This window comes from Macadamia integrifolia, chromosome 6, assembly GCF_013358625.1.
Source record: "Macadamia integrifolia cultivar HAES 741 chromosome 6, SCU_Mint_v3, whole genome shotgun sequence".
Lineage (NCBI taxonomy): Eukaryota > Viridiplantae > Streptophyta > Magnoliopsida > Proteales > Proteaceae > Macadamia > Macadamia integrifolia.
In genome coordinates, this window is record NC_056562.1 from 13,525,881 (window position 1) to 13,548,520 (window position 22,640).

General features: G+C 39.5%; 1 protein-coding gene across 2 annotated transcripts; it reads left to right on the top strand.

Moving 5' to 3' along the window:
- The first annotated feature begins 14,278 nt into the window (after positions 1-14,278).
- On the top strand, positions 14,279-16,694 carry LOC122080691 (F-box/FBD/LRR-repeat protein At1g13570-like). Of its 2 annotated transcripts, XM_042647511.1 has the most exons (4): positions 14,279-14,386; positions 14,988-15,801; positions 16,040-16,195; positions 16,277-16,694. In XM_042647511.1, exons 2-4 carry the CDS (start codon positions 14,989-14,991, stop codon positions 16,568-16,570), a joined length of 1,263 nt encoding a protein of 420 aa, XP_042503445.1. In that variant the 5' UTR covers positions 14,279-14,386; position 14,988; the 3' UTR covers positions 16,571-16,694. The 2 variants fall into 2 exon arrangements, with proteins under 2 accessions (XP_042503445.1, XP_042503444.1); XM_042647510.1 differs by having other exon boundaries at positions 14,321-15,801.
- The last annotated feature ends 5,946 nt before the right edge of the window (positions 16,695-22,640 follow it).

Here is a 22,640-nt window from a genome sequence, read left to right on the forward strand (position 1 = left end):
AAGTAACAGTTGACGAAGCCATAATAGTTCAGATGTAGCATTGGCAAGGCCTTTGTATTTAGACTCCATAGAGGAACGGGCCACAATATGTTGCTTCTTAGAGCTCCAGGAGATTAAATTGGGTCCTAAAAATATGCAATTGCCACTAGTGGATCTTCGATCGTCAGGGCAGTCAGCTCAGTCAGGGTAAGTATACGCATGAAGCTGAATTTAGGTGGAATGCCTGATGAGAACACCAAGGGTGATGGTATCTTTTAAGTACCGAAGAATCCATTTCACAACAACACAGTGATCTGCGGTGGGTTAGTGCATGAACTGACACACCTTGTTGACAGAGAAGGCGATGTCTGGGCGTGTGAGGGTGAGGTATTGCAGGGCACCCACTGTACTGCGATAGAGAGTGGGGTCAGTAAAGGGCGATCTAGTAGTGCTAGACAAGGCTGCAGTGGAGCTTGGCGTGGGTATAGGTTTGGCACCATCCATTTTTACCTTGCATAGGAGGTCATGAATGTACTTGGATTGAGTGAGATATAACCCAGCTGTGTCCCTGTGGGCCTCAACACCGAGAAAAAATGATCACCCAAATCGGTAATGGAAAACTCAGTGCCCAGAGTGGTAATTATGTCTTGAACTGCAGAGGGGCTTGTTCCAGTAACTATGATGTCATCAACATAAATCAATATGTAGAGGCTCTGCTTGGAGGAGATGCGTACATAAACAACACTATCAGAGGCCAAGGAAGTGAACCTAATAAAGGCCAAGAATGTGCCAAGCCGATGGGACCATGCTCGTGGGGCCTATTTGAGGCCGTATAGGGCGCGTTTAAGATGTCAAATATGGTGGGTAGGTAGGATCCACGAACCCCTGAGGTTGTGTCATGTAGACCTATTCTTGAGAGAGCCATTAAGAAATGCATTCTTAACATCCAACTGCCGAAGGACCCAACCTTGGCCGATCGCGATAGAGAGGATAGGCCTGATGGTAGTTGGTTTGACCACCGGACTGAATGTATCAAAGTAGTCCACCCCTTCCCGTTGGTGAAAGCCCTTGGCCACAAATCGGGCTTTGTAACGACCTATTGTGCCATCTGAATGGCATTTGATCCGATACACCCATTTATTTCCAACAATGTTTATGGATGGATGATCAGGTTCTAAGGTCCAGGTACCATGGCGCATGAGAGCATTAAACTCCTCACTCATAGCTATCTGCCAATGAAGTACTTTATTAGCTACAGTAAAGGAGGTCGGCTCATAAGTGGTAGAGGGTAGAGTGGCAAGGAGAGCTTGGGAAATGGGATGTTTGGTAGAGAGGAGGGTGAGTTTGGGGTTTGGTTTGGTTATGCCAGCATGGAGGCGGGTGACCATGGGGTGGTGAGAGGGCACGATTGGGGAGGTAGGTATGGGAGGTAGGGGCTATGATACCCTACTTTTTAAACCCGGTCCAATTACACAGTTGACCCGGTTTAACCATACAGGACCCGAACCGGAGAGGGATAAGGAGGGTTCCTTATCCACCATGATGGCAAGGGTAACTTTGAACACCGGTTGGCCGGAGAAGTCCGAGTCAGTGCCAGAGGAGACAGGTGTACCCAAGTCGTGTACATGCACATATCATAAGGCCATGTACGGATAAAGCAGGTATGTAGCCGTATCCTAAAGCGTAAACGTATAATATACCTTATGCCGAGAGTGAGATTCGTGCCGAGAGTCGAATTCCATCAGAATCCCACTTGTTGGCCAATTTTCGGCCCTCAGGTGGGCGGTCACAGGTGGGCGCATCCGCCCACCTGAGTGACCCACCCATGTGTTACTAATGGTTTTTAGGAAGTATAAATAGTTATTATTATGTTTTTCATATCTCATTTATTACATTGAATAGTTGGAGAGAAATGTTAAGAGGAGAGAGAAAAGAAGGGAGAAAAGAGAACGAAGAAGAAGAAAGGGGAAGGAAGAGGAAGAAGAAATGGATTTAAGCAGTGCCAAGGTTTGATCTTCCCATTCTGACGCCGGAAGAGTGATCTCCAACACGAGATCTACGTTTAGAGGTGAGCAAAGGCTATGTTCTTAAACTTTCACCAAACTCAAGTAAAACCCTTGATTTGGGTAGAGTTTCTTGAGGTCTTGTAGATCCCCCTTGAGATGATGAATCTAAGGTTTAATAGATGATTTATGTGTTGATTTTGAAGGATTTGAAGAAGTGTTTCCATGGTTGGAGGAGCATTGGTGATTTGAAGTGATTTTGGGGTTTTTGAAAGAGTTCTTGAGCAAAGAATGTAAGATGGCTTCCATTCCTTAAATCTAACCTAGATCTAGGTTAGAATCATCTTATGAGACATTGAATGTGTTGAGAATGGGTTTGGAAAAGTCTCATTTGATTCCCCAAAGGTTGGGGAAGGTTTCAGGGAAAATGGTATTTTTTTGCCAAGACCGGTGGGCCAAATGGCCCGCCTGAGAGGACAGGCCCTCGGGGCCAATCGACGGGCCCCTACTGGCGGCCGACCGATGGGCCAACCTGCCCACCGGTCCTAGCAAACCCTCGACCTGCATCGGTGATCCCCTACCGGCTGGCCGATCAGGGGGCCAACCTGCCCGCCGGTCATGACCGATGGGTCAGGACAGGTGGGCTGTCCGACCCACCGGAGAGGCTCCCAACGCGATTTGTACGTCCGAATGGACCCAAAACGGACGTGCGACCTTCTTTTAGGATTCTAAACATGATTTTGTCATCAAGTCTTGTTAGTTTGACCCCAAAGTGGTGAAATGCTAACCCCATTCACTTATGATAGGTTCACCAAAACTTACGCTTCTTGCACCGAATCTCACCCGTACTGGGCATGAGTCTTTGTACACTACAGGTAAGTGGGGAGAGGACGTTTGGCCTTATTTTAAGGCTTGTTTGACATTCATTAAATTGTATCTAGACTAGCCATGTCATCATGAAAATTATATGTAGCTTAGCCATCCTCATATTTTTATGTCATGCGTGTTGTGTTTATTTTCTCAATGTCAAATGGTGATGTGCTTATGTGATGAATGTTGACATCATTGTGCATGCTGTATTAATAGACTAGATGTCGTAGTGAGCTTAGAAATGAGTGCATTAGTGACCCGTGGAATGGGACGCGGTGGTACTATGCAATCGTACTATGTCATATAGGAGCATGCGGTATTAGGATTCTCACCATCCCCGTGCTACGACCCTTCCCAACAGGGGTTGAGGTGTTGGGTTACCATTTGGGGGGAAGCAGTGGTTGCGGTTGTCGGGTCACTGTGGCGGTTAGACATACGCCCGGTTGATCATTAGGATAGTCGGCAACATCGGTGGTATATTCAAGAGGGCCAATCATACTGTTTTTAAATTGCTGGAGTCAGCACCTTTATTTTCTGTCATTTACATTTCTGTTGAGAGCCGGTGGACGGCATTGTCTTTATTTTTCCGAGTACTCACGGTGGGCCTTCTCCAACAGCCCTATGGGCGTATCGCGGGAGGGAGTTCACAGCTCGTACCCGGAGTATAGGCGCACTATAGTTGCAGTAGTACTAAACCAAAGACTTAGTAATGTTGTTTATGTAAATGTGATTTAAAATGAATTGCATAGCATATAGTGCATATGGTTGTGATTGTTGTGTGGACTGTTGTATGGTCTTTTTTTTCACTTACTGAGCTAGTGAGCTCATCCCACGTGTACACCTCTTTTAGATGATTTTGCAGGTCACCAGCCTGATGATCAAGGGTTCGGCCCCACAGTTGAATGCCCCCAAGAGGATTGGTGGGTCTCCGAGGAATATGAGCACGGCACGAATTGCGCGTGCGAGGCCTGTTCTGTGGGACCACAGTAGGGACTTCATACAGGGTTACTTTTTGATTCTTTTGATGACCCCTTTTATATACTTGATACGTGAATTGTTATTTTTTTGTGTAAATATCATGCCTGCGAACCCACATGTATTTATCTATGTACTACAATTTGGGTATCAAGTATATTGAGAATATTTACAGGTAAATTAAGTCTTCCGCTGAACTGTTGAACATTTTCTTAGTTGTGTGTATGCTGTGGTTGGATACTGTATCAGATGATCCTGACAGGTTTGGGTTAACCGGAGTTAACCCGATCACCGATCCGGTTCTGTGTGAACGAGGTGTGACAGGGGTGGTGGGATTGGTAGTTGAGGGGGAGGGAGGGGTGGTTCGGTTGGGGTGGAGGGGGGTAAGGTCGAGCATGGGTAGATGGTGGGGCCATTGTTGGAGATGATGGTCGGGGTAGAGGGCAGGACAGGTGTAGGTGGTTGGGGCATAATGGGAGGAAAGGTTTTCTCATCAAAAGTGACATGCCTGGAGATGTATGTACGGCCAGTGGATGGATCAAAACACTGATACCCCTTGTGACGGTTACTGTAGCCAAGGAAGATGCATGGAGTGGATCTAAGCTCCAATTTATGCTTATTATAGGAGCGGAGCCAAGGGTAGCAAGCACACCCATAGGTACATAGAATCTTGTAGTCAGGTGCTATTCCATAGAGTACCTGAAAGGGGGAGCATGATTGGAGCACAACGGTAGGGAGTCTGTTAATTAAAAAAGTAGCAGTCTCAAAAGTCGATTCTCAAAATTCTATGGGATGGTTAGCTTGGGCTAGTAGAGTCAGGCCAATTTCCACCACATGGCGATGTTTACGTTCAGCCCTGCCATTCTGTTCAGAAGTATGGGGACAGGAGTATTGGTGAAGTATGCCATGCATGTGCCTTAAAAAAGGAATCAAAGGCCTAATACTCAAGGGCAACATCAGATTGGAAAGCCTTGATAGAGCAATTAAAGTAATTTTGAACAAACTTGTAAAAAGCAATGAAAGTAGACAATCCATTTGATCGATGAGTAAGATGAAATAACCAAGTAAATCAACTACAATCATCAATAAAAGAAATGTAATAACGAGACCATTGAAACGAGGGCTTAAGGGAAGGACCCCAAATGTCCGAATGTATCAAATGAAAAAGTTGAAGAAGCAACATTAGAACTTAAAGTAAATGGAAGTTTAATGTGCTTTGCCCAAACGGCATGTAACACAATCAGAGGAGGCAGTGGCCACCTTGGTTGGAAGCTGATGGCGAGACAGTATGATTCCAAGGCTGGTGGAGGAGGGATGGCCCAATCGATCATGCCAAATGGAGGGAGTGACCCGTTCACCAATGAGAAGACGCGGAGAGACAGGAGCAACGGGAAACCGATAAAGACCATCAGTCCTTGGAGCAGGGTTTTCCCTGTTAGAGGCTCCTTCACTTAACAATAAGATGGGTGAAACTCAAGACAGACAATATTATCAGAAGTGAAACGACTAACAGATAACAGATTCTTGGTAATTTTAGGAACATGTAAGATGTCATGCAAATGAAAGGAACGAGAAGGGGAATGAAGAACAGATTGGCCTATGTGGTGGATATGCAAATTTGCCCCATTACCGACATGAACCTGGTCAGTGCCATTTTAAGGAGCACTGAGAGACATGTTGTCAAGATCGGCTGTGAGATGATGGGTTGCTCCAGAGTCCGAATACCAAGCAGGATCAAAACCTGAGGCTGCCATAGCTAGGAGAGCCTGGCGAGCAACTGGTGGAGTAGCCTGATAGCTGGGATTGAATCGATTGTAACAGGCTAAGGCAGAGTGGTTGGTCTATCCATAGATCTGACAAGGTGAGCATGGAGAGGACTGATGAGATGGGTTGTTGTTCTGCTGAGAGAAGGTGCCACGACCTCAGCCATTGTTGGAGCGGTTGCGATTACGACCCCCATTGGATCGGCCATTAAAGGATGCATCCTTATTGACATAGTTTGCTTCAGGAGAAGGTAGATCAATAGGGGACGATCGTTGTTCCTTGAGGATTTCCTGGCTGAGAAGAAGACCAGTGAAATCATTGAGGGACAGGGGATCAATGCGAGTAGTAACTGAGGTAGCAAAGGCATCATAGTCAGATCCCAGGCCATGCAGGATGTGAAGGATCACATAGGAGTCAGAGACAGGGTGGGCGGTAGTGGAAAGGTTGTCAACAAGTTCCTTGACACGTTGCAGATAATCGGCCAGAGGAACAGTGCCCTTCTTAAGTTGAGAAAGCTGATACTTTAGTTGCATTACTCGAGCCTGAGACTGAGAGACATATATGCGAGCAAGAGTGGACTAGGCAGCATGAGAGGTCAATAGGCCAACAATATGAGTCATGGATTGTGCAGTAAGAGAATAAATAATCCAACTAAGAATAAGTTGGTCCTGTCGACTCCATAGGGAGAACTCCGGATTGATGGCTGGTGGGGGGGTGGAATAGCAGGGAGATGGGCGGCGGGGCATGGGAACGTTCCATTAACATACCCAAGTAGATTGTGGGCATTGAGGAGGGGAAGGAATTGAGATTTCCATAGGAGATAGTTGGTTTGGTTCAGCTTAATGGGGAGAAGATGGACGATGTTGGTGGGAGAAACAGGTGTAGATGGAGGAGGAGAGGTCGCGGTGGTTGTTGTGGAGTCCAAAGGAGCCATGAGAGAGAGTTGATGTTAGTCTTTGGCATCTGATACTAAGATAGAATAGTACACCAGTAGGAGATGTTCTCTTTGTGTTTTCCCTTATCATATTTGATAGGGTTTTGTATTGTATATATCAATCACGTTCAATCACGTGTAAGTGTTTACAGCCACTAGGACTCATCAAAGACTCATCTACATTTGTTTACAATCTGTTAGAGTTTGACTAAGACTCAACTACATACATTGGGTGCAAGTTGTGTATGGGTTGAGGTGTCTTGATCTACAGGATTGCATGGGAGAGAGTCTTTGCACGGTAGGACTTGTGTGCATGGGATATCTGTAATAGTTCTAAATTTCAAGTTCAAATTTGATTTTGCTCAACATTTATTCTAATCTAGCTGTTGTTACTACTTGGGTTTATCTCATTGTAACAGATACGATTGTAATAAGAATTTGAAATACAAACATTTATAAAGATTATCGCAACCCACTATTGGAGGGTAAGCGAGATTCATTTATATTTTATTTATCTTGCAAAAAGGACATCCTACCTTTCAATTCCCCTTTAAACAGAAATTTCTTTCCTCTAGTTATAATAATTGTGTTAATTTGGAGAATGTAGTGCTACGGTCTTTATTATCTTTCATAGAAAAAGATAGAAATGAATTATAGGCAGTCATGGTTAGTTACTGGATCAATGTAACCCAACCTTAAGAAAATGTTATTCATTAAGTTGGTCGATGAGCCAGAAGAAATAGTTTTTTTTTTTTGGTACAATTGGCCGAAGGAAACTTTTGTAAAAATTCATGGCCAAGGGTTCTCTGAGCCACCACCAAGGTACCCCAAGGCCCCTCTAGTGACTTTTGAGTTGAGATACAAAATAAAGGTTCAAGTTTCCCTCCTTCGCTCAAGTTGAATAGAGAACCTCTTAAACCATGATAGTTGAGCAATATTGGTATATACCAAGGTTCAAAGATTCTTTTCCCACATTAAACCTCATTATAATCTCAAGCCGAGTATGTTGGAAGTTGTGTTTCAACACAGAAGAAAGAAAAAAAAAAAAAAAAAAGATTGACTCGATACCATTGTGTTAATTTTTTTTTATCTTTCCTATATATTATAAAATTATGAGTCCCATATGGATGATACTTTTTTTAGTACGCCTATTGGTGTGGTGTGCAGATTCATCCCCACATTGATTGTGTGATGAATCCTCTCACCCCTACCCCCACCCAAAAAATAAGAAGTAAAAAATATCTACGCTAGTACTCAAGTTGTCTCTTTTCTCTCAGCTACGATTCTGAAGTAAGGATTGTGATGATTCAACAATCTACAAGCCCATGGGCACTCCCACCTTGTCATCAATCCCATAGATGACCTTTTTTTTTTTTTTACCGTAATTGTACTATAGACTATATGTTTCTTCAATGCCCTTGCCAAGAAGGTTTTGGGTTAGAACATTATTTTCAGGTAAGATCATAAATTATTTATTCTAGGAACATTTCTCTTGATTAAAGATGTAAATGTATCAAGGCATCTAGTTTCGTCATACATGCTACTGACTACCAGTTGGATGAGGCTTAAATTTTGGAATTATGTAGATTTTAAGATAAGGAAATGACTTTGACAGATTGGTGCCCTTTTCATACTTGAAAATTGTGCTTAAAACCATCATTGCATACATACACACTACAGAAAATCCATGCAAAATAGGTATATCATGGAAAGCTCCAATTACACTAGGGTACTGCTACCTGAACATCAACTATGGGCATTCTCCATTCTCTTCTTCCCATCCCTCTCTTGCTCTCTGCCTCTCTTTCTTTTCTTTTAATTTATTTTTCTGTATTCTTTATTTCTTTTGATTTTTTGTAAATAATTTTTTTTTTTAGAATTTTTTTTATAAATAATTGAGTGAGGAAGGTGTGGAGTGGGGGACAGGTAGGTCCACTCCACGTTCCTCTCACTTTCTGTCTTTGTCTCTGGGAATAATTAAATGGGGTAAATTTGGGGGTGGGGCACTACATGCATTTTTGCCTGGACTGTGATGATAAACTATTTTTTAACTTTCCACATATAGAAGCCTCAAACGATATCTCATCTCATTGATCCTATAACGGAAGGCTTTCTTTAGCGTCTAATTATCCCAAATAATCTCAAATCACCATAATCTCATTTTGTCTCGTTTAGTTACTGGGCAGGTGGTTGAGCACCTTATTCGTGAGGAGTTAAAGAGTATTGTACGCCAATCATAGGTAGATATTTGGAGTATGTTGAAGCTTAGATATCTCCATTTCAAGAATTTTTGTGGAAGGTCCTTAACCAGAGTTGTTGCTACTATAGACTAATTGTTAAAATTTTAACTATTGATTTTACTTATTTGTTGTGTTATACTAAGAATAAGTCACTTTGAAATATATATTTTCTTCTTTTGTATTATTTCTAAACATATTTATCAGAGATATGAAGAATCTCAAACTCCCTTCTTGCATGCTTGCTCCTCCAGAAGTACACATTATAATAAGAAGTAGAGATCTATTAGTAGCATACTCGATCAAACGGGTGATTTTCTCGCCTACTACGGATTCGGAATGAAGTATTTCTTGTGTTCAAAAATAAATCTTTATTATATTCTCAATAAAAAGAGATGTTCCGTGGTATTGAAGTACAGATCTCGGTGATAATTTTTAATAACTTGAGTTTGTGATCATTTGTAAAAAGCATGTGCTTGTGACAAGGAAGATTGATCACAAGAAATCCGTGAATTTTTAATTTATCATAAAAGAAAATAAATTTATCATAAAAGAAAATAAAGCTCAAACCATAACTCATTTGACCACTAAGGGACTGAAAGAACATAAAATAACTCCTAAGCTAACCAGGAATTACGTACAAAGTAATTACGACTTTAAAATACTGATAAAACTAGGACCAAATAACAGGCTCTCAAACTCTATTTTTTACTCATAAAAGATAGAAATTGGTTTTCGCCATCGATTAACTTTGAGCTTTATAATTGAGTCCAGTTGTTATCAAAAATAAAAGTATACATGCATTAGGAATGAATAATCCCTCTAGCAAGCCCCACAGGCCAGAACTCTGTCTCTCTCTCTCAACCATAACCATGTAATACAAAAATAGAGACTATTTTTTTTAGTGTATAGACGCATTAGCAATGATCTATCCTTTACGTAGCAAGCCCCACAACCCCTCTCTCTCTCTTCCATAACTATCTAATACAAAAAGAGACTATTTTTTTAAATGTATACATGTATTAGGAATGATTAATCCTCTACGTGGCAAGCCCCACAACCAACACCTCTCTTTCTCTCTCTCTCTCTTGAAATAACCTAGAGTGGGGGGTGAATAGGTTATGCTAGTGGAATTTTAATTCTTTTGCAGATACTGTCTCAAGTGTCGTTGTAAATAAGAAATGCAGAATAAAATAAAACAATCACAATCACACAACACCGAGAATTATAGTGGTTCGACTCAATCCGAGTCTAGTCCACTCCCTACAATAATCCTCTTGTAAGGTATTCCACTAATTCTCCCTTTTAGTACGGTAGGTAGGGAAGAAAATTTTACAATCTTTTATGGATAAGAGTATTCTTACAAATCCCATTTACATGCAGAGAGACGTCTTTACAATCTCCTTTGCAGGTAGAGAGGCATCTTACTCTTTTTAAGATAAGAGAATCCTTACAATCCTAAGTACAGTCTAGAATTGTAAAAACAATAAAATAGAGAGTAGTGAAATAAGAGGAATACCTTTGGTGTGGTGCAAATGATGAAAATGAGAAATGAATGATGCACATTTTTATGAAGTCTTCTCTGTAGCTTTGACTTGCATAGAAGAATGTAGAAGATTTGATTGAGACTTGAGCTCTTTCTGATATTTGGAAGACCGAACAACTCAAGTAGGATAGAATAGCTTTTTGACTCTTGTATGTTCACTATATTGCTCTTAGTGCGCAGACATTATTAGTTTTTAATTAAGAGCAACTTAGGTATTTTATAGGTGAACGTAGGAGAGTATTTTAGGCAGCAAATCAGGCTCTAATGGACGTATTCTAGATCCACCAGTCTACCGCCATTGATAGCCAGTCGACAGAAAAGAGCTATTAGGGCAAAAATATAGCCACTAGAGTACTTTCAAGGAGTCACAGGTCAATCGGGACTTTTCGCTGGTTGATCGGCTATGGTCTCGAATAGTTCCGGTCGACCAAGGCTTCCAGTCGATCGATCACCAACATGACAGGCTTTGTTTTGACAGAATGTTGTCATACTGTCCAGTTGTTAACATTTTGACCATAACTTTTTTTTTCTGACATCGGATTGACCTAAAATCAGCTGCGCTGGAATCGTGACTCGATTTCCTACAACTTTCACGAAGGGTCCATCTCCTGATACCTATTTTTAGGTTACTCAAAATGCCCTTGAGTTAGGTCATTGTGGTTTTCACATAACATATTTTTACTAGTATGTTCCATACCTCCTATAGACTTCTATACTTGCTCAAGGTATGTCCTAAGGTCATTCTTGCATAGAAAAAATGTATACATTATATAAGATGTACTGGTCTATTCTAGGGTCTTCATCTTGAGTCTTGAAGTCTTCAGCTTGAGTCTTGATGTCTTCAACTTGAGTCTTGAAGTCTTCAACTTGGAATTTCATTTCTTTAAGCTTCAAGGTTGTATCTCCATGAATTATTCCTTGAGTTCTTGACTTGAGCTATCCAAGTGTGTTTCTGCTCATGTTAATCACACTTATCAAATCAAGTTAAGGATGCATGTTTGTTTGTTAACATCAAAACACATATAGGAGTGTGGGCATATAGGAGTTCTATTATGTCTTTCTTTTTTTCTTAGATCCACTAATTTAACTAAAACAATCAATCTTTCTTCTGGTTATATATTAGAGCAAGGTTCATAATCACTATATCCTCAGTTGGACAGGTTTACCCCTGTTTTTTTTTTTTTTAAATGTTTTTTTTTTAAGGTAACTGAAAATGGGTTACTATACTCTTTTGACCTACTTATAAACGGATTTAGCAATGGCATCAAACTCCATAGCCTCTGATTCTGATTTTGATTCAATCGGAATCGACCTCCATGGATTTTGATTATGATTCAGTTGGAATCAGCCAAAACCCTAAAAGAAAGTATGAATAAAAAATGGAATTAGAATTAGGATCGGATGATTTCAATCGGAATGAGCAATAATTAAGATTCGGATTCTTAAATCCATTATCATAAGAAATAAATACCAAACCACATATATCAAGGAAAAAAAAAAAGGTGAAAAGTGCAACCAATTAATTGTGAGGATTTATGGGGTGGTGAAGGACGCGGGGATCCTAGACTAGATATGAAACAAGAGATATCGAACTCCGAACTTCTTGGAGCTTGGCTTTATTGCATTAGCCTCGAGTTAACTATGCTAGCAATACTATTTAAAATGTTCAAGAAAATCAACTAGATGGTGTTCCATATTTGCATTCAACATCGATAGAAAACCAGGTTTTAAGTAAGGCAAATCAAAATTTTGGAAAACTTGATCATGAGTCATGTAGACTCGACTAAGGTGAAAAATAACAAGGCTCGATCATGAATCATCCGAGTCAGATAGGACTCGAAATTTTCACCCAAGTCACTATTAACCAGGTGAGTCTAGAATAAATAAATCAATAAGACCATATAATAAATAATGCCTAATAATAGCATCATTAGAAAATAAATTCTCTCTCTCTCTCTCTCTCTCTCTCTCTCTCTCTCTCTCTCTCTCTCTCTCCTATGTAATTAAGTTGGACGGTTGATGAATTGTCATCTTTTCTAAGGCAAGTCATTGACTCGCCAATAGCTAGGCATTGGTATTAGAAGAAAAAGGGCAAGAGAATGCTACCTCCTAGCACAGGTACATGCCAGCAGATGTGGCCCATGGAGAGCGTGCGGGGCAGCGTGGTCTTTTTACACTCACTGCCTCTTGGCGCAAGTACACATTAGAGGGTAGTGTTATTTCTTCCTAAAAAATTCCATGAAAAATAAAAAAATATTGAAGTTAAAAAATTTAAACACTTATTTTTTTATTTTCAAATTAATTTATTGTATTTAAAAAATGTGACTGGCCCTAACTAGGTTTACCAGGTGAGTCACTAGGTTTTTTAAAAGGGCAATCGAGTTCGAAAACTTTGTTTACTAAATATGAATATCAACATACTAAAGTTGTTTAAATATAAATATTCAGAGTGAGAGAGAGAGACTTTACACTTATATAAAAATAGTATTATGGGAAGATGGAATGAAGCCATGACGGGGCATCATATTGAAGGGGCAAGAGGTCCTTTCAAAGGGGTAAAGAGAGAGAGATAGACACATTATATGTTGGCTGTGGCATGTGGGAGGCATGCTGAGCCTTATTATTATTATTGACATCCTTATGGTGTTAAAAAAAATTGTTACCTTGATTTTTTGACCTCATCGGGAAACATCTTTTTTTTTTCTCATTAAAGAAAATATTGTTATTCCACATAAAAAAAAAGTGTCAAAATTCTGCATTAAAATAACTTTCAATTTTTTTTAAAACTTTTTTTTACCTTTGCATTAAATACTATATTGAAAAATTTTTGAGAGTAAGATGGGCAATTAAAAGGAGATATTAAGTTCTAAACATACCTGCAGAATTGTCATTCAAACTCTTCCATTAAGTATGTTGACATTTACTATCCATGTAGACATTCAACAAAAGAAGAAAAAACAAAATATACATAGACATTTAATGTATATAAAAATCCTTTGTGGAACTACACTGGTGTGGCGAGGATCTAGACAACTGAGAGCACCTCGGGGTGTGTGCCCGGGTGCTCCTAGGCCCCAGCACCCAGATCCTTACCGCACCGATGCAATGTGGCAGAGAATGATTGCTCACGTTTAATACACCTATATTATTTTTTTCAAGGTAAAAATAGACGCCTATATGGATATGCAAATAATACTTTCAAGTAAACATATTTTGTCACATGGATCAAAGATAATTTTCTATCCAATTTTTACGGGAAAATAGTTTCTATGGGAAAGTGTGGCTCCTGTGCCTAGACACACGGAGGCACAAAATGACCACCTCGCCCTCATGAAATGCGAAATAACGTCCCTATTGATGCTTCCTCATATCTCCATTCACCTTCATGCACACACAGAAGCGTCACTCTCCCCTCCCCCTCCACAAGAAACACTTCTCCGATTTTTGTCATCTTCAATGCAAACCTTATTGCTATGTATTGACATTTAACCTCCGTGGCCCTAGTTCTTTAAATGATTTATTTCACCATTGGTCCAACTTCAATTAAACAAAAACCTAACATCTGAGTAAAAGACTTTAAATTAAACGTAAACACAAAATTTCAGTTTCACCAATCTATCAATCATATGTCGAAACCAGATACCTTGATACGTACTCATAATCAAAAGATATGCTCCTAGAATAATTCACAATCTTACCCAAAAATTTGAATCCCGTGTGTTCAAAGTTCTAACCCAAACCTTTCTTGGTAAGGGCATTGAAGAAACGTAGACTTCTTCAAAGACTTGAAAGGGAAAGCTGAGGGAATGGACCTTTTCAATTGGCGAACCAAATGGGTAAAGAATTAATCCATCTATTGGGTCTATAGATAAACTGATCAAGTGGAATACTTTTCTTTCCTTAGTCAACACGTAAAGGACTTCTTTTAAGATTGTAAAGGGAAAGCTGATAGGGTGAGTGGGGAGAGAGGAGCTATAAAATCTAAATCGCAAATCAGATTTGGTTTCTCACTGTTGTCGGTTCGGTTTTGTGGACAAAGAAGAAGCTTCACGATCATCAGCAACAGATAGGACTTTAGGTATTCTCTTCTTATCTTATATCTACTAAATACATAAAGGGAAAGTTGTGAAGAACGACATGCGCTGTTTAGGCTTCGCTTTAAGTATGATCTCGGATAGAACCTATTAAAATGCAAGGATCCATGTAGCTGATCCCATTTAGTTGAGATTCGTCTAACTTGCCAGGCTGTGCCTATTTCTTCTTTCCTCTTACTTTCTTACTTTCATCTTTCACCTCACTTTTCATATTGCATTTTTCATCTTTCATTTGTCATGTTTCATTGTTCATATGTTTAGATCTATGTAGTCGATCTCATTAAGTTGGGATAACACTTAGTTTTTTGCTGTTGTTGTTGTTTGTACTATATACATTAAGAGGAAGTGTTTCATGTGGAGGAAGCATGGTCGTGGAATCAATAGAAATGCATGAGAAAGTATCAATAGGGATGTCAATTTACATTTCATTCTGCAGGGTGGTCATTTCGACCTCTATGAGTCTGGGCACAAGGCCATGTTCCCCCACAGAAACCATTTCCGATGAACTTAAAAAAAATTCTTTCTTTTAAGGTATGTTGCAGATTCAATTGATATCATAAAACAACTTTCTATTCACCATTGCAGGATGGAAATGGATTCATGTTCAACTCTAGACATGTTGAATAATCTGCCAGAAAGTATACTAGAAAACATCTTTTCACGTTTGCCGACGAGGGATATGGTGAGAACCAGTGTCCTATCAACTAAGTGGAGACACAAATGGATTTCAGTTCCACATCTCTTCTTCAATGATGAATGTATACCAGTTTCTAATGGTTCAGTTGGTCATGATAAACTTGTGAAAATTATCAATCATGCTCTTCTACTTCATAGAGATCCAATTCTAACATTCAAAATCTCTAGTTCATGGTTGCAAACCTGCTCAGAGATAGATAGTTGGATTCTTTACCTCTCATTAAATTCTTCAACTTTGACCGAATTTAAACTTAAGATTTCTAAATCTGTGCGTCATAGTGTTCTTCCATGTTTATTCTCATTTAGAAAACTGATTCATCTGACCCTAGTTGGTTGTATAATTGTAACTCCTATGAGGATTGAAGGCTTTAGTTGTCTCACAAGTCTGGTTTTTCAGAAAGTTACACTCTCTAGTGCAACATTGAAATGTTTGGTTTCTGCCTGTCGTCAGCTAGAAAGGTTGACATTGATTGATATGGATGGTCCTACTTATATTGAACTTAGCAATCCAAAACTCAAGTACTTGCAAATCTCTGGAAGATTTATTGGTATGTGCCTTAAAGATTTAAGACATTTAGTTTATGCAAGCTTTAGTGTGACAACTGCGGCTCTTCTTGGCCAACGGAGAAACTGCAATTTTAGCAACATTCTTGGCTCTCTAGTCAGTATTGAAAAGCTTGTCATGGGAGGCTGGTTTATGCAGGTAATAGAACCTTGTGATTTTTCATATTTACTCAACAATTGGCACGAATCTATATCAGGTTCACGCATGAGATTGCTGTTGTACGTGCCTGGTTCGAACACTTAAAATCCATTGACTCACTCATTATTTAATGGATTTTACATGTTCAGATTAGGGGCGTACAAGAACAATCTCATATGTGAACCTGATCCTACCTCCGCAATCTTATATGTTTACTTCTGCTTGCATTCTATTACAGTACTTGGTTGTTGGTGATGTGGGGACTAGGCTTCCATCTACTTATGATCATTTGAAGAGCCTTTCCTTCCCATTAAACGTGGAGGATATGAAAGAGATTTTAGTTGCTATATGTTTACTTAATAGCTCCCCTAATTTGCAAGAGCTTGAAATCTTGGTAACTTACTTGTAGCATCATCCTATTGTTATTTGTCTTCCTATGGTTCTTTGCTCTCATTGGCTTTTTTTTATCCTACAGTTTTGGCATAAAAGGGGCAATGGGATTGTTACCATCATGGATGTGCTAGAAGCAGAGGATCAATTGGAGTGTACATTCAACAAACTCCGGATTGTTAATATTTCTACACTCTTTGGCATGGAAATTGAATTGGTACTCGTTAAATTTATCCTTGCCAATTCTCCAGTACTTGAGACAATGAATATCAGTTCTGCAAAAAACGGCATTGAAGTAGTGACTTTTTTGAAAGTGTTGCTTCAATTCAAAAGAGCTTCACCACAAGCAAAAATTGTGTACTTGGATCCTGAAACCTGATAAAAGTGATCCAAGTTGATGATCACTTGAGTGTGTGTATGTGTGTGTGTCGTCAAATATATATGTGGATGAAAATTCATGTTGCCAATCAAAACTAGTAACCATGGCTTGATTTTTCGTTGTATGTTTTGCTAGAAATTTTGCAATTGCTTTCGAAATCAACTAAGAATAAAACCTTCACAAACTGTAGTTTTCTAAATGGAATGCGACAAACCTTCTCACCACACCAAGTGACTCTTATAATGGTCTTCACACAATGCAACAACACTTCAAAAGAAAGAATAAGGTAGCCTTTGAAATAAGATACAAAAAAAAAAAAAAAAAAAAAAAAATCATCGGACTTCCAACATAAACTTCTGGCATTGAGTAGAAAAATTGATTTATACAGGTGGAGTGGGTCAGGACCAATTCGGATCATTCACCAATCTGATTCTCGATTTTAAAAACATTGATAAGGCTGTTTCGCAATCATTTACAATAACTGAAATTTTTTCATGAATAAAAAATTCATTTGATAACGCTAATTTTTAAAAAATAAAATTCTCCCTTTTTTTGTTTTTGCAAGGCTTCATCAATTTGAGAGAGAGAGGTATGTGGCGTGAGAACATGGAAGGACGACTGGGGCTGGAGAGAGAAGTGGTGGGGCAAAATTTACTAGATACGGAAAAACACGTGTTTAATTTGACATCTCTTAATAAATGTGTCTTTTTTTCGTATCTGATGTTTTTGATGTTTTACACGTAAAAAAAAAATATTAAAAATCAACAACTAAGCATTCAAATATATATTTAACAAAAAAAAAAATTAGTCAAATATGAAAAAATACGTGGACTTACTAACTATTTCTGCAACCCTGGTAGCAATTAAATTTTATTCCTATTTTGTTCCTATTTCAGTCTTTGAGATGTTATAGATTTCATTTTTTTCATAATTAGATGAGAAAATCATGCCAAAGACCTAAATTTTAGTTTAGAATTAAATCAAATATGAAATAGAAACAACGTTAAACTTTTTTTTCTCTTATTTGAAAGAAAAAAAAAAATTAAGACTAAAGAAGAAGAGGAATAACAATGTTTTGAGGATTACAAACAAACAGACGATTTGTTGATCGGACTTTGGTGGGCCAATATGGCCAAAAGAACCACCACCTCATTTTTGGGCCTAAGACAAAAAGACAAGTTTTGTAAAATATTATATACATCAAAAAATAAAAGCGCTATGCTTAAAGGCCGTGAGATGGATGTTGGGTCAAAATGTAAACGTTATAAATCTTTAAAGTTGCTCTATACTTCCTTGATGTTCCATCCCTTCAATTTATCCTGTGTTACCCCAAGTTGGAGACCCCATGTGCCTGGTTCAACAGAATTTCCTATCATCCAGTAGTTAGTTATGAGTAAGTGACATTTTCCTTTAAATAAGAAACAAACTCTCAATGACACATATTAAGACAAGGGTTTGAAACAATGGCTCAAATCATTATGATAAAAACCTGAGTTTGGTATATTAACCAGCAGAGCTTCAGTTGTGAAAGGGTTACCTGTTGAGGAATCAATTCCTGTCCACCACAGGGCAGGAGAAAGGATTTTATAAGGATTTGGTTTTTGTCTTTTGACAATTGTGTTATTCCTATGAGACGTTTATAACAAATAATAAGGAATGGTGATCCCTTATTTTAGTCTCACAAAAAAAAAATATGTATCAAGCAATAAACGTTTACAGTGAGACACCAAACAATTTTTGTCAATTTACTATGGAGACCACACACATTCCAATGAATGATTTCTAAAGATCCAACACATTCCAATGAATGATTTCTAAAGATCCAGCCATCATAGAAGTACATAAAAAACAAAGGAAACAAGCGCATCAATAAGAAGCAAAATAATACCTTGGAACAAAGCGACGGCGTAGATAACGAGATTCAAGATTGAACGTAGCTAAGCATAAACCAGAAGGCACACAGAAGAAAACAGATAGGTATATAGAGAAAGATGAAAAGAGGCAAGATACAGCTACTAGGTCCGGATTTGTCTGCTCTTCCCACCCTCCGTGGATCGCCTCATCCTCAACTGCAATAAGATGGAAACTGATAGCGCTATGAGGCGCAATCTCCGACTGATTTTCCCTCTCTTGCAAAAACAGCTTCAACTTACTTCAACAGAGTAGCTGGGTTTTTGGACTTAGCTACAGCCTAGAGTAGGGAAACAAAACCCTTTGCATTTTCTTCCTCAGGAGATAGGGATTTCTTTCTCTTCAAAGAGAGAAGAGAGGAAGGGTTGGAAGTACTGGCATTGGTAGTTGGATGCAGGACATTGGAAGGGGGGTGAGAGGTAGAGTCTGCAGCTAAGGTTTCATGACCACAATTTAAAAAGTACTAGTGAATTGTAACATTTTTAGTCCTGTGAAAGCGGACATGGGGAATATCCTCAATCACAAGAGGGGCCTCTGTGGGTTCAAGGGGGAGGGGGGCCTGCAGTTGTACAGTTAACAACTTCAATAGCAGTAGAAGGAAAAATGGGGTATCCACAGAGTATCCGTGGTGGATCCGAGATCAGGAACGCAGAAAAAGAGATCAGTGAGGAGTGAGGGAAAAGTGGAAGTGGCATTCTCAAGGAGGTTCTAGAGTCAAAGTAGCGGTGGTGATTGATCAATTAACTCAGCTAAGGCAAGGCATGTTCAGTAAGCCTTTCCTTCCCCGCTTCAAAACTAGCTGAAAAACTACAGTGAGTGCTAACGCACTGCGGCTTTTCCGCCTCCGTTTGGTGGGAAAGAGCAAGCACATCTTCGTCAAGTTTTTTAGTTTCAAGAAAAGCAAACACCACCAGAGACCAAAAATCAATCTCTTTCACAGAAATGGAATGGCATAAAAAGGAAAATGGGGGAACTAAAACAAGATGGCAGCTATCCAAGAGTGGGATATGGAGGGACCAAAAGGTATCCTCAAGAGAAATGGGAAAGGTAGGGGGAGAAGAAGAGGTGGGGAGAAAGAGTATGACTCATAGCCAGGGGAGGAGATAGGGGGATGGTTAGCGAGGCAAAGTAGGAGAAATATTTGGAAAGGTGGGCCTAGGATCGAGACTACCTGGGGTAAGTTCACAACAGAGGGGCAACGGTGGCTTGACTGTATTGACTGCAAGGCAGAGGAGATGATTTAGGTACCCTCTTCATAGCCTAAAGGAGAGGCAAACCAACTGAATTTTCTTGAATGAGATCTTCACAAGGCTCGTTCCAGAAGGACCAAGAGAGTCATGGTTAAGGTCTAGATCAAGAACCACCCGCCCAACAAAAGAGAGAACAACTTTGATAGATTCGAGGTTGAAGCAGTCCAAGGGGACAGTAGAAACATGCATCCACAGGGGGAGGGGGGACGAACTCAAGTTCATTAGTAGAGTTTTCAGCATCCATTCATAGAAGCCAAGTTGAAAGAGATCATCTGCAAACCACCAAGGAGCCAAAGGTATGATCCTATTTCTTTCATCTTCAGAAGAAAACTCGACAAAGAAAAACCCCTTGTCCAAATAGGAGATAAAAATAGCCCTATGGAAAACCACAAATAAGATAAAGCCGATCTCAACGAGGTTTAGGGTAGCAAACAAAAGCGCCAAAGAGGGAAACAAGAGAGGTGGAGTAGGGTTTAGTGAGGGGATCCACGAACGGAGTACCAGGCGAAGGAATAACCCATGCAAACCTGACTAGGGAATTTTAATCACTAGTTTTGGGTTTTGAAGATGCAGGAAAGATTGGTGGGAAAATTACTTGATTACCCACTTTTAGGTTTCTCTTTACAAAATTAACCACTCTATGTTTCAGATAACAATAATAAGCAAACTTAGGTTTGGGTTTACAAAACTACCCAAAACAGTATCATCCTCACCATTTTATACCTTCTTGACTTTTTTGCCCTCTTCTTCCCTAGCTTTGCCCCAACACTACCACAAATAACAATAAAAAAATAACTTTCAGGAACCCAAGTAGCTCCAGTCCTAGTCCACCTCCATAACCAACACCATGTTTGATGTCCCTCCCTTGCAACCCCTTCCACCCCTATCCCTGCTGTAACCCAACCACCATGACCCACCTCCTTCTCAAGCCATCCATGACCTGCAAATTTTCTACTCCCAACGATGGATTGAGAGTTTCAACGTGTATCTGCGGAGGTGATATATTGCGGTGATGCGAAAGGGTTGGGTCAAAGCATCGTTGCAGAGCTAGACCGTGGAAGGGGGGAGAATTGTTCTCCTATCACTTTTGAGTATGCAAAAGCACCAAATGGACATTCAGCTTGCAAGGAAGACATAAAAACCAGTAACGACCAAATTCGAGTTTGAAATTAAGGTAGAAGCAGACAAAAATCTACCGATCAGATTTTGCAACAAGGGAGAGGCAAGCGGTGTCGATCTTTGAAGCAACTTCTCTTCGAATGGGGTGGATGAAGGCCTATGCGAGTAGAGGAAGCCAAGGAGACGGAGACCGAGGATTTGGGCGGAGGAGAAATCTCTTCTTTCCAGAGCGATATCGGCACCGAACAAAAGCGAGTGAAGCCTCTTCAAGTTCTGATCCACTTCCTACCTCCAGTAAAGCTTTGTTGCTGGATTGACCTTTTCTCTGCAAGTGACGAAAATGGCATTTTACTCAAAATCAATGACACAATTGCAGTATATACGAGTCATCTCCGACGGATTTCTTCACTATTGTTTCATAGCTACCATTATTTCTGGTGAGAAAACAAATGAAAGTTGCTATTAAGTAACAGAGAAGTTGACAGGAGGAAGAAGCGAAGTGGGTGTAGTCTGGTCATGAGCATAGTTAACAAATTCGGATTCGGTAATTATTCGGACGGAGAATTATTCGGAATAATTCGGATGATTAATTGAAGGATTCGGTCAAAAGAGCGGTCAAAAAAGCTTATTGGGTTTTTTTTTTCTTTTTTTAAAAATTTTTTATTGTTTTTTTTTTAAATAATGTTTAAATAAACTGAATAATTCGGTTTAATTCGGATTCGGTCCGAATTATTCGCGATTTATATTCAGTTTTGAAAAAGTCGTGAATTTTAAAGAATTTTATTTTTAATTCGGATTCGGTCCGAATTTTTGATAAAATTCGGAAAAATTCGGTTCGGCCGAATAATTCGCGAATTATTCGGCCGAATTGATAACTCTAGTCATGAGAGCCACCATTGAGGTGGAGTGACGTTGTTGGCAGTGATGGCTTTTGTTTTCTTCTTCGTGAAGAGGAAGATGTTGTGAGGTAATGAAAGAGGGGTTGAAGAGAGAAGGGAAAAAATGTAAAAAATGGATTGTGAGTGAGGGTGCGGCACTGTTTTGGGTATTTTTGTAATACCGAAACTCAATTTGGATGGATCTGTTAACATAAACATTGGGTGAGTAATTTTGTAAGTTAAAACCTAATTTTGAGTAATCAAGTAATTTTCCCAAGATTGGTTTTGTAGAAAACAGTATAGAGGATTCGAAAGGGCAGAGGGGTGGTTGTGATAAAAGGGGGTTAAGGGTCCACTGCAGAAAAGTGGTGAAAAGCAACAAGGAAGAGGTAAAAATTAACAAGAAGAGGCTGAGAAGGAGAGTGAAAAGTGATAAATAAATAAATAAAAATTATCCACTTTTATGTTTCACTTTACAAAATTACCCAACTTGTGTTTCAGTTAACATGAATCTCCAAAATCAAGTTTGGGTTTATAAAACTACCAAAAACAGTGATTCTTTATTTATTCATTTTTTTTTACCATTTTACCCTCAATCTCTTCCACCCTACGTCCTCCTCCGATGTCCGATCACCTCCCTGAACTTCTTTAACCCATCAAGAAAAGCCTCTCTTGACAAAAACGTTCAAGAAAGCCTGTGGAAAACCCACGTATTATGGGTTTTTCTAGTGATGATTACAAGAGATTTGCTACTCCGATTTTGGCATATCATATATCGTCAGAATAATATTTTTAGGCACTATTCATCTATACAGTCATCTTGACCGGATTCCTTTGTATATAAAAAGCAAAAATTGGACCCCTTTCCTCCCATGTGGGGATTTCTTGGGTTTCAGATAGGGAATGTTTCCA

Excerpts from the sequence above, each read along its gene's own strand:
- LOC122080691 (XM_042647511.1), top strand. The coding sequence starts at position 14,989 with ATGGAAATGGATTCATGTTCAACTCTAGACATGTTGAATAATCTGCCA. Across the intron at positions 15,802-16,039 it reads TGGGAGGCTGGTTTATGCAG|TACTTGGTTGTTGGTGATGT; the intron begins GTAATAGAACCT and ends ATTCTATTACAG. Across the intron at positions 16,196-16,276 it reads TGCAAGAGCTTGAAATCTTG|TTTTGGCATAAAAGGGGCAA; the intron begins GTAACTTACTTG and ends TTTATCCTACAG.